At 43.2% G+C, this 14,553-nt stretch overlaps 1 protein-coding gene across 1 annotated transcript; it reads left to right on the top strand.

Moving 5' to 3' along the window:
- The first annotated feature begins 218 nt into the window (after positions 1 to 218).
- LOC104350395 (pancreatic alpha-amylase) lies at positions 219 to 9,587 on the top strand. The gene is made up of 10 exons (XM_086463497.1): positions 219 to 399; positions 1,950 to 2,096; positions 3,809 to 4,006; positions 5,354 to 5,584; positions 6,483 to 6,616; positions 6,704 to 6,826; positions 6,960 to 7,059; positions 7,267 to 7,388; positions 7,498 to 7,623; positions 8,846 to 9,587. Exons 1-10 carry the CDS (start codon positions 232 to 234, stop codon positions 9,033 to 9,035), a joined length of 1,539 nt encoding a protein of 512 aa, XP_086319623.1. The 5' UTR covers positions 219 to 231; the 3' UTR covers positions 9,036 to 9,587.
- The last annotated feature ends 4,966 nt before the right edge of the window (positions 9,588 to 14,553 follow it).

The raw sequence follows: 14,553 nt of genomic DNA, 5'->3' as shown, positions 1-14,553 counted from the left end.
CAACGGCTGAATTTTAACTTAAGAAAAATAAAGTTATTGTTAGTATGGGGAGCTGATACAGCTTACATAGAATCCAATTCTCAAACAAAATGACAATCAAATAAAGTTAAATAAATACGATGCCAGAGATGGCCACTTACTTTCAAATGTTGGTTTTGTAATATGTACTTTATCCTCTTGCAGGAATATAAATAGGCAGTAAGAAGAGGGCAACGGATCGCAGAGCACAGGATGGGTGTCTATTTTCTTCTGTTAATTGTAGGGTTTTGCTGGGCACAGTACAACCCTAATACTCTCTCTGGGAGGACGTCTATTGTACATCTCTTTGAATGGCGCTGGGCAGATATTGCTCTTGAGTGTGAACGCTATTTGGCTCCTAATGGATTTGGAGGAGTTCAGGTAGGTGTGTTCCTATCAGTAGGTAGTAAAATTGCTGCACAGATGATAATTTGTTTTGCAGAGAAACTGTTCAATTCACCAAAGGACAGGTACTGAGAAAGAAAAATAGAAACTGGTAATGGAAGTAGTAAATGCTGACAAATACGTTCTTCAGCCATCATTGTGTAGCATGAATTTATTTCATTGCTCCAAAGTGCGTGTTTTGCACTCTGTGCTATTACATTTAGATGAATCAGAATTGCATATCACGGGCTAAATCTTTTTTATACTGCTGTGAAGAGTAACCTATGTTTATCTGCTTGATGTTATTTAAATCAAGGGAAGCTCTTAGGAGCTAGATGAACTTAAAATGAAATTATGACTGAAAAAAAGGGTTCCTAAAGAGAATACTAAAGTGCTGAAGTTTTTAAATAAATAAATATAAAAGGTTGCTAATAGTGTTCACCCAAACTGGCAAGTTTTTCTCTGTAAAGCCTAGCGTCAGAGTAAGCCATTAAGAGACCCTTCGTTGCAGGAACCTGGTGTGAGCAGGTAGAAATGAACTGAACACAGGTTCTGGTGGAGGTGTGTTTATGTGAACCTGTTCTGTCTGAACAGACACGTGTTCCTGTGGAACCAGTAGTGTCAGATGGGTGAGGTAGTACAGATGGAGAGCAGTCACCTATTAAACTATTTCAGTTTGTCTGTCAGATTGCTCAGGAAAACGTAGTGAGCGACATCTGCCTGTCTCTTGTAGTCCAGAAGTTTGCGAGTTGGCCTGAGTGAGAACTTTCAAAGAATACATCTTGTCTTTGCAACCTTCTTTCCAGGCACCCAGGCCTGATTGGTTTTAAACTGATTTCTCAGACTTTGGCATATGCTTGGATACCTTTTTGATCCGTGCTGTGACAGGGTCTCAGAAAGATTCTTCAGATGCAGACTTGCTCAGCTGGTCACAAAGGTGTGGCAGCTAAGTAGGCTGCAGCCTAGGGATCTGTGTGAGAAATGGTGGGATCAGGTGGTTATGCCCAGAGACTTGGAGGTAGCAGCAAAACCTTGTTGCCTGAAAAGTATCCTGGAAAGAGTCTATAGAAGGAAGAGGTATAGCTTATCTGGAAACAGTGACAAGTCTCATGTCAAGAACACTTTTATCCAAAACATTGCAAAAATGGGAAATTGGATCAATTTTAAGGACAGGATGTTACGTCAGTTGTTCTACAGTCAGTTCCTTCCTGATTTGGGGCTACCTCTACTGACCTTGTCCTTCGGATTTCAGACCCTTCTGTTGATCTTTGAGGCCTACATTCACAAAGGTAATTACGACATTATGTCCATAGACCTCATTTTTGTAATATGTTTCTGCCTGCTGAAGATCCAGGCCTAAGTCTTTTATTTCCAGCCCACTGCAGCGTAAGCAGAGGATACTGAGGACCTATGTGGTTAGGTATTGTGACCGTCTTCCATTAAGGGGACCCGATTTTCTCTTTTTGTGTTCTTTCTTTAAAAATACTGGGCAAAGAAATGAACCGTTATCAGTATCCTGTTACCAAGAGACACCATCTTATTCACAGATTTCACCTCCAAATGAAAATGTTATCATTACTGACCCCTGGAAACCATGGTGGGAAAGATACCAGCCTGTCAGCTACAAGCTGTGCACACGATCTGGAAATGAAACTGAATTTAGAGACATGGTGACCAGGTGCAACAATGTTGGAGTAAGTGCTTTGAAAACCTTCTGGTGTTAACAGTGCAAAGATATAAACAGCTGGTGAGTTAGAAGGGAAGACATAGTAGCACTGGAGTGAAGATGGATTTTCTTTTCATAGAATCGTAGAATAGTTTGGGTTGGAAGGGAAATTTAAAGGTCATCTAGTCCAACCCTCTGCAATGAGCACCAACATCTTTAGTTGGATCAGGTTGCTCAGAGCCCCATCCAGTCTGACCTTGAATGTTTCCAGGGATGGGGCATCTACCACCTCTCTGGCAACCTGTTCCAATGTTTCACCACTCTCATTATAAAAAAAATTCTCCTTATATCTAGTCTAAATCTACCCTCTTTTAGTTTAAAACCATTACTCCTTGTCCTGTTGCAACAGGCCCTGCTAAAAAGGTTGCCCCCATCTTTCTTACAGGCCCCCTTTAAGCACTGGAAGGCTGCTATAAAGGTCTCCCCAGAGCCTTCTATTCTCCAGGCTGAACAACCCCAACTCTCCCAGCCTGTCCTCATAGGGGAGGTGCTCCAGCCCCCTGAGCATCTTCATGGCCTCCTCTGGACTCACTCAAGCAGATCCATCTCTTTCTTGTGCTGGTGGCCCTAGAGCTGAACACAGCACTGCAGGTGGGGTCTCACCAGAGTGGAATAGAGGGGGAGAATCACCTCCCTCGACCTGCTGGCCACACTTCTCTTGATGCAGCCCAGGATGCAATTGGCTTTCTGGGCTGTGAGTGCACATTGCCAGGTCACGTCTAGCTTTTCATCCACCAACACCCCTGAGTCCTTCTTGGCAGGGCTGCTCTTGATCCACTCAACCCCCAGCCTCTATTGATACCAGGGATTGCCCTGATTCAGGTGCAGGACCTTGCGCTTGGCCTTGTTGAACCTCATAAGGTCACACAGACCCACTTCTCAAGCTTGTCCGGGTCCCACTGGATGGCATCCCATCCTGCAGGCGTGTCAACCACACCACTCAGCTTGCTGTCATCTGCAAACTTGCTGAGGGTGCACTTGATCCCATTGTCTCTGTCATTGATAGATACTGAGCAGCACTGGTCCCAGTACGGATCCCTGAGGGATGCTACTCATTACCGATCTCCATCTGGGCATCGAGCTGTTGACCACTACCCTCTGGATGTGACCATCCAATCAGTTCCTCACCCACCAGAGAGTCCACCCATTAAATTGGTATCTCTCCAATTTAGAGGGCAGGATGTTGTGGAGGACCATGTCAAAGGCCTTACAGCAGTCCAGATAATGACATCCGTAGCTCTCCCCTTGTCCGCTGATGCAGTCACTCCATCATAGAAGGCCACTAGGTTGGTCAGGGAGGACTTGCCCTTGATGAAACCATGTTGACTGTCCCCGAATCACCTCCCTGTCCTTGATGTACTTCAGCGCAGCTTCTAGGAGGACCTTTTCCATGATCTTCCCTTGCAGAGAGGTGAGGCTGACAGGTCAGTAGTTCCCAGGGTCCTCCTTTCTGCCCTTTTTAAAAATAGGTGCAATGTTATCTGCCTATCTGTTGAGATGCATGTTGTATCACCATTGCTGTATGTTCATAAAAGAGAAATACTTCAAATAAAACGTTGGGGAAAGCAAGCAAGCAAGCAGAAGTAGGGGGTTAGAGCAGGAGGTAAGAGAGAGAGAATGTTAATTGTAGTGCAGTGGGAAGTCGCTTTCTCAAACTGAAATGTGGATACTGTTCTCTAGGTACATATTTATGTGGATGCAGTAATAAACCATATGTGTGGAGCTAATGCTGGTGCTGGTGACCATGCTAGTTGTGGAAGCTATTTCAATGCGAAGACTGAAGATTTTCCAGCTGTGCCGTATTCTGGCTGGGACTTTAATGATGGTAAATGTAAATCTAGAAGTGGAGACATTGAGAATTATCATGATATATCTCAGGTAAACCTAGAACTGTAAATATATTTTTGATGTACATCCATTCCTGGGCTGTGATTTCTTTGCTCCTCTTTACTGTCAGACGTTTTTTTAAAGACAAAACAAAACAAAAACCCTCATGGAAAACTATCCAAATTGGTAATACAGGTTAGTGTTTCTATCAGGAATACCACTTCTTGAAGGGATACCTCTGCTTGAGCCAATGGCTCAATTTGAGATTTAGACAAATGTGCTTAGGTACTGTACAAAGATAGTTTTAAAGCTTATAAAATCAATTTAGGGATTATCTTCTGTGGGGTTTTTATGTTCAAAAAAGCGTAAGAGTTATTATTTGCCTTTTATTGTAATTTGGAAGTTTTCTTTGGTCTCAATTTCAGGAGAGAGAGAGATTAGGATTTCATAAAGAAAAATAGTAATGCTAACATCTTGAAAATCAAATTTCCATTTAGAGATTTCCTAGGGGTCTATCTGTTCCTGTATATCAGATTATGAGGTCAGGACTTTAAAACTACCACAGAATGAAAAATTATTTTATAAAGATAAATGCCTATCTTTCTTGAATAATATTTTATGCCTTTCAAATGTATTTGAAATCTAAGTTGAATCTAAGTTGAGAGGAGAGGGGTTTTGGAGAAATAGGAGAAGAGGAGACTTTAAATGACCCTGAATTCTTGAGCAATTCTAAGGGAACTAATTCTTTAGTACAGTTTGCAACGTAGGCTGATGCACCTTGCTGTCCCCAGGCAGATGTGCATAGCCATGGAAACCCATCGTAAGAGTTATTAAAAAAAGCATTTCAATATATTCAGTGTATGTTTAAAGTATTCTTTTAATGAAAATTGATGTCCATCATTTTGTGTTTACAGGAAACAAAGGCAAAAAGGGGACAGAAAACCCATGTTTTATGTTTTGTAAGGCTATAACTCAGGATTTTTAAAATATTTAGAAATACAATTTCTAGAAAGCTTTCTTACATGAGAGAAGAAATGAGTGCACTTGAAATAGTAATGGATCTGTTCCTTAATACACTGGAGTAAAAATAATTTATTGGTTTTTTGCTGTATACTTGCAGTAAAAAGCTGATTATAGATTTAGTGGTTTGTCTCTCTGTTATAATCCTTCAGCACCTACAGCTGTGTAAGCTGGGTGAATGCAGACTTCTTAATGCTCCTTCAGTGTAGATGACTGTCCAAGGTGACAAATGTCCAAGGCAAAGACATGCATGGTGAACAATGGCTAGTGAAGGTTGTATTTGGCATTGTAGTGTAGGTAACAAAATTTAAAATGTGTGTAGAACACTACAGTTAGTTTATTAGGTGAAAAATATTTCATTTGAGAATTTTTATATAGGTCCGAGACTGCCGCTTGGTTAGCCTTCTTGATCTGGCCCTGGAGAAGGACTACGTACGCTCGAAAGTTGCCGAGTACCTGAACTACCTCATTGATATTGGTGTGGCAGGCTTCCGAATTGACGCTGCCAAGCATATGTGGCCTGGGGATGTGAAGGCCATTTTAGACAAGCTGAAAGATCTAAATACTAAATGGTTTTCTGCAGGAACTAAACCTTTCGTTTACCAGGAGGTAATCTTTATTTATTTTTTTTAATGGCACTTTACAAACATAATTCTTGCAGGCATGGTGTAAACTCAGTCCAGCACTGGAAGTGATGCTTTGCTTGAGCTGGGCCCGAGCAGCTTTCAGACTCAAGATCTATAGACATCATTACTTAGATTTAATAATCATAATTTACAAATATTGAACCTGACCACAAATAGTAATTGACATGCAAAATGCCCCAGTTGTTTTGGACCTTCTGGAACTAGGTAACCTGGAAATTTCACTTGAGATGAAATTTACTGAATCAAACTTAGTGTAAAAATTCTATTGGTTTAAAAAGGAGGTGTCAATCCCTGAATTTTAAGTTCTGGATAATAAATTGTGACAGAAGATATAAATGGTGATTACAGTCTGTTAGTTTGTTTTCCAGTGGCATAACCAGTGTTATCTGACATTGCAAATTTGTGTTTTATGTTTGAATAACAAATCCTAAGAAGCAGGTAATTGTTGGTTTCAATCAGCAGAAGCTAAAGTTGCTAGACACATTTTATTAAACCAGTATCTTGCCTGCAAGGTTTAGGGCAAAGAGAGAAACCTTCTTTAGCTACGTAGTAAAATGAGGTTGCCCATGTGCTGGAAGCAGAGGCATTTGTGACTAGACTAAATATAAACTTGGTATGGCCCATGCTTTAATTACGTGGTAGTGATCAATCAGGGTAAGGAGATTTAGGATGGAGACGGAAAACAAGTTCACAGCTAGGCTGAGATAAAATGAAGAAAATAGGTTTAAATCTGGTTTTTCAACCCAGATAATAAGCCTGGCTCAAGTAGTGCCTCTTCCTTAAATCAAGGTCTAGGGCAATGCCTTTCACAGTTTGGTTTTTTTTAAATATAAAGGCATGCTCTGTCTTTCCTGTACCAGGTGATTGACCTGGGTGGAGAGCCGATCAAAGGCAGTGACTACTTTGGAAACGGTCGAGTGACAGAGTTCAAATATGGTGCAAAACTGGGGACAGTGATCCGCAAGTGGAATGGAGAAAAGATGGCTTACTTAAAGTAAGGGTGAAGATGCTGTGACTTCTCTGGGATACGCTGGATACACCAGTTGACAGGGTAGCTTCAAGTCTTTGTGTTTTTGTCTAGGAACTGGGGAGAAGGCTGGGGTTTTGTGCCTTCTGACAGAGCCCTGGTCTTTGTGGATAATCACGACAACCAGCGGGGGCACGGGGCCGGTGGAGCTTCCATTCTAACCTTCTGGGACGCCAGGTAAGGGTTTGCTCTTGTCTGGGTGATGCTTCCTCCTTTTGCTTGTTTGTCTATCTCTTCTCTGATTTTTCTATCTCTTCTCTGACACAGTTTCTCATTCTGCATCTCATTTCTTTCTTTGTCTAACGAACAGGCTTTACAAAATGGCAGTTGGTTTCATGCTTGCTCATCCGTATGGATTCACACGAGTGATGTCAAGTTTCCGCTGGCCGAGATATTTTGTTAATGGACAGGTAAGCTTGTAATGCTGAGGATGCATTCATGGTGAGTAAGTGTTAGGAGAGGGCCAGAGAAGCAGTCCAGTGCATTTAAATTTGTTTAGTGGTTTCTCTGTCCCACGTTGGATGTAGCAGGTGGAAATTCGATGCTCCATCTGGCTTTTCTCTACAGATTTTTCTGTGTTTTCAGTAAGAAGTTTAAGCTTCTCTTTTTAATGACAGGACGTCAATGACTGGGTTGGACCACCAAGTGACTCAGACGGGTCAATAAAGCCAGTTACAATCAATGCGGACACTACCTGTGGCAACGACTGGGTTTGTGAACATCGCTGGCGTCAAATAAAGTAGGATACTGTGGAGAAAAAATAAGTAAAAGCAGTGGCTTTTGCTTCCTGTTCCTGGTGGCTTTAGAGCTCTTGTAGCCAGGGTGACCGCCATTCCTTGCATTTTCAGGAACATGGTTATCTTCCGTAATGTGGTGGACGGTCAGCCTTTCTCCAACTGGTGGGACAATGGCAGCAATCAAGTAGCTTTTGGCCGTGGTGATAAAGGCTTCATCGTTTTCAATAATGATGACTGGTGAGTAAGAGAGGATTAAATTGTAATTCTTCTAGTTAGCAGAGGAAGTTTCTTAGGTTTCGCTGCTCCAACAGATCTTTGAACAGAAGCTTCCTCTGTCTTGGATTTTGGCAGCTGAAACCCTTAACATTCTGTGATTCTGTGTGATTCTGTGAAACTTAGCATTCTCTACCCTGTCCGAGGTTAGGCCTTGTACTGTGCTCTTGCTATTTCCCAGTGTCTGGAGTTGGCTGTATCACTGAAAAGCAAGATCAGCAAGCAACATCTGAACTTATAGACATGAGGGAACTCAGCGAGTTGGGGATGTGGTCCAAAAGTGACAGTTTTAAAACTGCTTTAAAACTGTTGCAGTCTGGTACGAAAGAGTGAGACAGTTTAAGAGAAGGGGAGTTGTCAGATCTGTAGTAGTTCGAAGTAAGCTGGGGTGATGAGCAATTTGAAGGATGTAGTGGTTGAGTTCTCAGTTAACTTTGCTTTCCAGCCCTCTGTGCTGTCCATCACAACGGTTTCTCTTGGACATCCTGCAAAGACTTGAGAGGAGCTTTGTTAGGGCTGACAGTTTTCTAGGCTATTTTGGTATGTTCTTCTAGCGTACTGTGATGTCAGGAATACAGTATCTGCATGGAATCTGGCGTTTCTCAAGTATTTTTAAGCTCCTTAAAAAACAGGTTACTAACAGAGACATTTTCCAAGAACTTGTAATGGGATAATGTGAAAAAGCTAACTGGGGTTTGGTAGGGAGAAATGAAGATTGCACTAGAGTGCAATTTGAAGTTCCGGAGTTCAAGTCCTAAAGTTCCTGGAGAGTTAGAAAACCCAAGCTTCCTGTCATTGCTGGTAAATACTTAAAAACCACTATATTAATTATTTACGTGATTATTTGTCTTCATTGCAAAGGAGTGTAATTTCATGTGATTAGAATCAAATTCCTCTAAGTGCCCATAATGTAAAAGAGCTCACATGAAAAATTATTTTAACTAATGTGTGTTGACCAGCCTTATGATGCCTGAGCACAGCATGAACCTTTGGTGTTTTTCTAGGCTACTCACTCAGTTGTCCTAGAGTATTGTCATTTTGTGGGAGAATAGATTCTGGAGTGTCCAGAGAAGGGCTGCAGAATAACAACTCTGTAATTACCTAGCGTCTGAGAAGGTCTGTAACGTGAGTTGCAAAGCATTTGAGAGTCCAAATAATCCTTATTGCATTTCAATATTTTCCAAAGGTCTTTGAACGTAACTCTGCAGACAGGTCTGCCACCTGGCACTTACTGCGATGTCATTTCTGGGCAAAAGAAAGGTGACAACTGTACAGAAGCTGAAGTTCACGTGGCTGCTGATGGCACGGCTAATTTCCTGATTAGTAATGAGGATGAAGACCCATTCATTGCAATTCATGTTGATGCTAAATTGTAACCAGATCTGTGTTGTTTCTTCTCTTCTGTATTTTTGCTAATAGTGTACAAGGTGGTCTGATTGTCTTGGCTGTCCAGCACCGAATGAACTGTGACAGAGCAAAGTGCATTAGCTTATGTTAATGAAATACCGAGTAGCTGCTATACAGAGACAGGAGCTAGTGGTGCTGGAAGAGATCTGGAAGAGGTAGTATATGCCTGTTTGCCTATGTGAGTGCGCTTTATTCAGTTAAAGTACTAATAACAAATGAAAGGAGAAAATTGAAATGACTTAATTTTAAGTTGTGCTTCTCTGTGCATAAGTGGAAATGTGGTTTTCTTTATGGGGAAGCTGGACTGGGAATTAACAGCATGTCCAAAAATCATGAGAAGACACCTTTGTGCTGAAACATGGTGCAATTCAAGTTGATGACAAGTCATAACTCAGTTGAAAATGTGTTTCTTCCATTGGTCTGTGCATTACTGTTTCATCCATATGTGATTACCTGGTATTTGAGCATCAGTGATTCTCTGTATCTAGTGAATAATAAATGGCAATCGAATTGGAGAATAATACTTCTTCCCTTAATGAGTTGGATTGTAACTCTATCGCATCATAACTAGTGGCAATGCAGTGAGGGTTTTGAGGTGATGCAGCACACCGTTTCCCACATCACAAGAACATGGGAGGAAATAGAATAAATAGAAGGAACCCAAACCAACACCTGGGCAAGCTAAAATGCAGGATTTCTAAGGCCAATACCTACACACCCCCCTGTATCCCAGAGCAGCCACGTTGTGGGCAGTCAGCTGCCAGCAGCGCCTACGCACACAGGCATTTCATCCAGTCCTTGCGACAAAGCAAACCTGGGGTCTGGGTCCGAGGGGGAGCTGGGCCCTGCCAGTCAGTTATTCCAGCCGGTGACATCAGTGAAGCCAGCGGGTTGCCTGGTTCACAGCCAGTTTGTCCCTGTACAACTCAAATTAGCGCCAGTGGCTTGGGGCAAAGGAGCGTTCTCTGTGGCTGTTCCAAAGGCGTCCCAGAAGCGTGCTGTACAGCCCAGCGTTGCTTAGACCTCGTGCGAGTGGCTGAGGCACAGCATATTCTTGTCCCCGTGGCGCGTTAGGCTTGCTCATTCTGCAATATCTCAGAGAAATATGCAGATGGAGCACAGACTGGGCGTCTTTCCCAATTTCATGGTCAGCCGTGAGAAAATGCCGAGGTAAACATGAGAGCGCAGCCCTCGCTTTAAGTCAGCGTATGTGCCTGGCCAAAAGTACTCGTTGTGCCGCAGTGTGGAGGGGCAGATGGAAGAGGAACCCGTGGATTTCTGATACTTGAGGTGTAAGTGTGCTTTTAAGGGCTGTTTCGCTTTTGTGGTGGGAGAGAGAGTGCAGGGGCGTTGGGGGCGGATGGTGGCTCTTAGTGTGCCCAAGGGCTCGGAGTGTCTGTGAAGGCAGTGGTGGTGTGGGAGGAAGGGGCCGGGCAGGTCCCTGGCCCAGAGGCTGGACCTGCCGTCTGCCTCCCTTGCTGGCTGTGGGCAGCAGCGCCTTGCTGAGGGCAGGGGCCCTGCTGGCAAGACACAGCCCCTGGATCTGCTCCCTGGAGCGGTGTCAAAGTCTGGGAGACCCCCATGGCAGTGGCAGGGTGTAAATAGCCCTTGCAAACCTGGCGTTTGCTCCCAGGGTCGGGTCAGGGCGCCCTCCTGCCCCTTGGAAACAGACTGGCTTCACTCGTTTGTGCAAACTGGGCTGGCAAAGGGATGGGTTCACATCCGTGTTGTGCTAGAACATCACTGAAGGCAATTTTCATGAAAGCTGGTTTAAAAGCATGATATCTCATGAAATGCGCGATAGTCACAGTATCCTGGCAGCTGAAAATGTACAGTCAGGATGATGAAAACATCTCTGCTGTGGAAACTGGCACGATTTTTTAGGTCGTACACCTATGACAGCTTAATTTTTTCTTGTACTGGTACTTTTTCTGCTTCTCTGAAACCACTCTTTGCCGCCCTTTCTGGCATTTCCAGTGAGTTTGCTATGGCAGATACCACTGAAATTTGAGAACTGTTTCTTTCCTGAGAGGAGGACAGTATCAACGTTGTAGCATGTTATGATACCTGTCTGGTGAGTAGCAATAAATGTAGACATGTTCTTTCTTTTAAAGATTATAATTCAGGTCTAGTATCTCTAACTGAGCATCTTTAAGACTGTCTTATGTTGCTTTTAACAACCTATCCGGGAATGTTTGAATGCTGAATTTAATACACAGGCACACTACTGCCTTTTCATACCCTTCAAGCTATTGTTATGCCAGCATAATATTGATTATTCATTTGGTCAATCTAAATAGCAGCGAGGCAGATGGTTGCACTGAGATTGCTCTGACTGTGTCAGAGTCCAATACTCTCTGACCAGCATCTTTTAGATATTCCACGTGTGGAGGGTGTGATGTTTAATATCAAGTTTTGTTGTTTGAAGATAATTGATGCTAGATGCTTTTTCTGACTTAGCAGAATGATACAAAAAATACTGAAATCACAATGCAAATGTAAGTTGCACTTAGCAAAATATAACAATTGCAATATACAGTTCAATCGCGATATCAACGTGATCTCCATTACTGCTGTCTGTAATATTTTATGTGTCCCTGTCTGGGCATCCCCAGCCACTGGAAAGGAATACATGGGTTAAAACCAGGTAAAGCCCATTGCTAATTTCGAAAATCTTTTGTTAGTTGTTTCGTTTTTATAATCTCTGTTGTGCTGGACCATGTGTACACTCCTCCCTGTGCTGGTCTGGCTAAACCACGGGAGATATTCATACCCTCCTAATTAACGCTGGGATAAAGAGTTACAGTACCAGCTGATGTGCTCAAAGGACATAGCTGTTGATCTAAACTAAGAGCCACCCTCCAGCCCTCTTTGTGTTGAGATGAAGTCAGCATTCTGTGCAACACCTGTGGACAGCCACAGCCTGCATTATTTCCTGAGCTTCACGGTCGTCATTCTTGCCTGGCTCCTGTGAGGCTTCTTCCTTTGGAGGGGTTTCTTGGTCAGTCACATGCCGGTAGGTCCTGTGTACGCATTGACACTGCAGCAGTGTGTTGGGAAAATGCTGCCGTTCCAGCATGGTATTGCTTGTGTATTCGATTGACAGAGCTGTGCTATGACCACGTGTCCTGGTTTGGGCTAAATCAGAACTAATTCTGTTTTAGTGCTTTAACTTTTCAGTTAAGTCTCCTCTAACTACCAGCACTTTCTGAAACAGCAGCCTGTTTTTCCAGACAGTGACTGCTCCTAGCAGTGATAAGGCCTGGTGTTTATAGTTCGTACCAAGGAATGGGATGCAGAGAGGCCCTTGCTTGTACTTGTTCTTATGGCGACCAAGGTCACTGCTAAATCTTGTACTCCATGATAGGGTGCCAGGAGTGAAAAGAGTCGCACCTACAGGGAGGAGTGAACTGGACAGGTGACCCAAACCTGACCAACAGAGTATTCCATCCCATAGACGTCATATTCAGTATAAAGCTGAGAGATCACGAGGGTCTCGCCCCTTCGCTCTTCTTCGATGGCCAACATCTGAGGAGGACTGATCCGTGCATCCCTGAATCCAGTGCTTGAGTCCAGCTCCTGCGTCCCGTCCCTGTCTGCTGCCGAGTCCAGCCTGGGACTGCCCCAGTGCCAGCCCTGCGGTGTGGTGGTGACATATTGTCATCAGGGTGGGGGGAGTTGGGTTCGGTATTGGTTTTGTATATATTTGTACATATTGTATATATTTCATTTTTTTCCTTATTATTATCTTTTCTTTTATTGTTATTGTTCCATTAAAGCTGTTTTAGTTTTCTTTTCCAAACCGTAAAGTCTCTCTTCCTTGTTCTCTCTCCTTTTCCCTTTTGGGAGGGGAGAGGGGTTAGTAGAGAGCGTCTGTCATTCGTTAGTGGCTGGCCCAGCCTCAAACCGTGACACCACGTAGGGACATACAAGAGCATGCCTGCTCTTTTAGGTTTGCAGTAAAAGCTTGAAGGTAAAAGGGTCTCATTTCGATGCCTAGAACCCACATCCTCCCGTTCTTCACAACAGGTTTCCAATGATACTGGGAGATCAAATGGATTAAAACAGAGGATTTCAAACCAAAGCCAAACCCCTCCAATGTGTCATCTGCCCAAAGCTTTGACTCACCTAAAACTCCTCTGAAAGTCAGAGACAGCTTGTTAGGGCCTTGACGTTTTTACCAGACTGAAAGAGAGACCGTGTTTGAAACTGCACAGTAAGTACTTTCTACTTGGGGTTATACTTCAGGAAAACTCATAAATCACCAGTGCTGGATGGCCACCTTCTCCCCTGCCCTCCTGCATTTCCTCAGCATGCTAAAACACTGCAGCCTGTTCAGCTTGAGCTGCTGAACAGCCTGTCATGCGAGGGATCCTAGTCCCTGCCCCGTGCCAGTGGGTTGGCCATCCATTGCATCGGGCTGTCAAGGATGGGTCCTTACTCTCCTTGGCTCGTAGCAGTGTATTTCAGTGGAAAACAAATATTCTTGGAAACTGAGTGCTATGGTATGTAGTGGCACGCCATCACATCAATGGAACCGCACAGGGAATGGTGATGTAAAAATTAACCTCAGGCACATTTGGAATGGGGGGGGTCTGTTTTCACTGAATTGGCAATCACAATGTGCAATCGTCTCACTAGTTGCTTGCTGTTAGTGAGTAGGCAAGGTCATTTGGAGTAATTTACTATTTCATTGTTGTAGTGGAAAAACAGACCTTTAATAAGGTCTGTGATATGAAAATGAACAGGTGGACAAATGGGACCTGCTTCTGCGTTTCGTCCTTGAAGTCACATTCTGGGAAAGATAAGGATGCACGTGACACATTCAGTGGCATGGCTAGTTTCAGAGAGAACATAGTCGAGGTACAAAGTGCACTGAGGTTTCTTTTCTCTTGGAGTAGGTGTGCCATTTAGTGGACTTCTTGTTTTTCTCACAGATATTCGCCAAATGTCAGGGATGTTCTGGCCTTCATATTCTCTCAGAGTGTTGTTTTATCGTTGGCATGACTCAAGCTTATAAATGGAGTGTTGTTACTGAGACCTTGATCTTATAAGTCAGTTCCAAATGAAGACCTGAAATTATGTCATGAGCAAAAGTCAGTGTGGTTCACCCGGTGAAGACCCACGACGTGTTGTGTGATACATCTGTTATTGACTCAGAGTGGCTGACCAGGTAACTGGTTTGAACTTGGAATAATCCTGAGAGATAGACACCTCTGAATGCTGGCAAACTGATTCATTCTCCAGAGCTGTCAGATTTCCAGCTGTCTCTTTTAATCACCTCCCTTTCCTTTTCCCTTCCAGAGGCCCCTTTGAAGGTCTATCTGTTATGTATTGGAATACTTTTCATAAAATATCTTTGTTTACAGGACTGGAAAGAGTACAATTCTGAATTTGAGTGCAGTGCTCACAGACTACTTGGTTTATATATAATCATTGTGAAAAGATATTTTATCTTCAGCTGTTGGGCAATCCAGGAAAAAAAAC

This window comes from Leptosomus discolor, chromosome 3 (genome assembly GCF_034619465.1).
Source record: "Leptosomus discolor isolate bLepDis1 chromosome 3, bLepDis1.hap2, whole genome shotgun sequence".
Lineage (NCBI taxonomy): Eukaryota > Metazoa > Chordata > Aves > Leptosomiformes > Leptosomidae > Leptosomus > Leptosomus discolor.
This window is presented reverse-complemented; position numbering and strand designations above follow the sequence as displayed.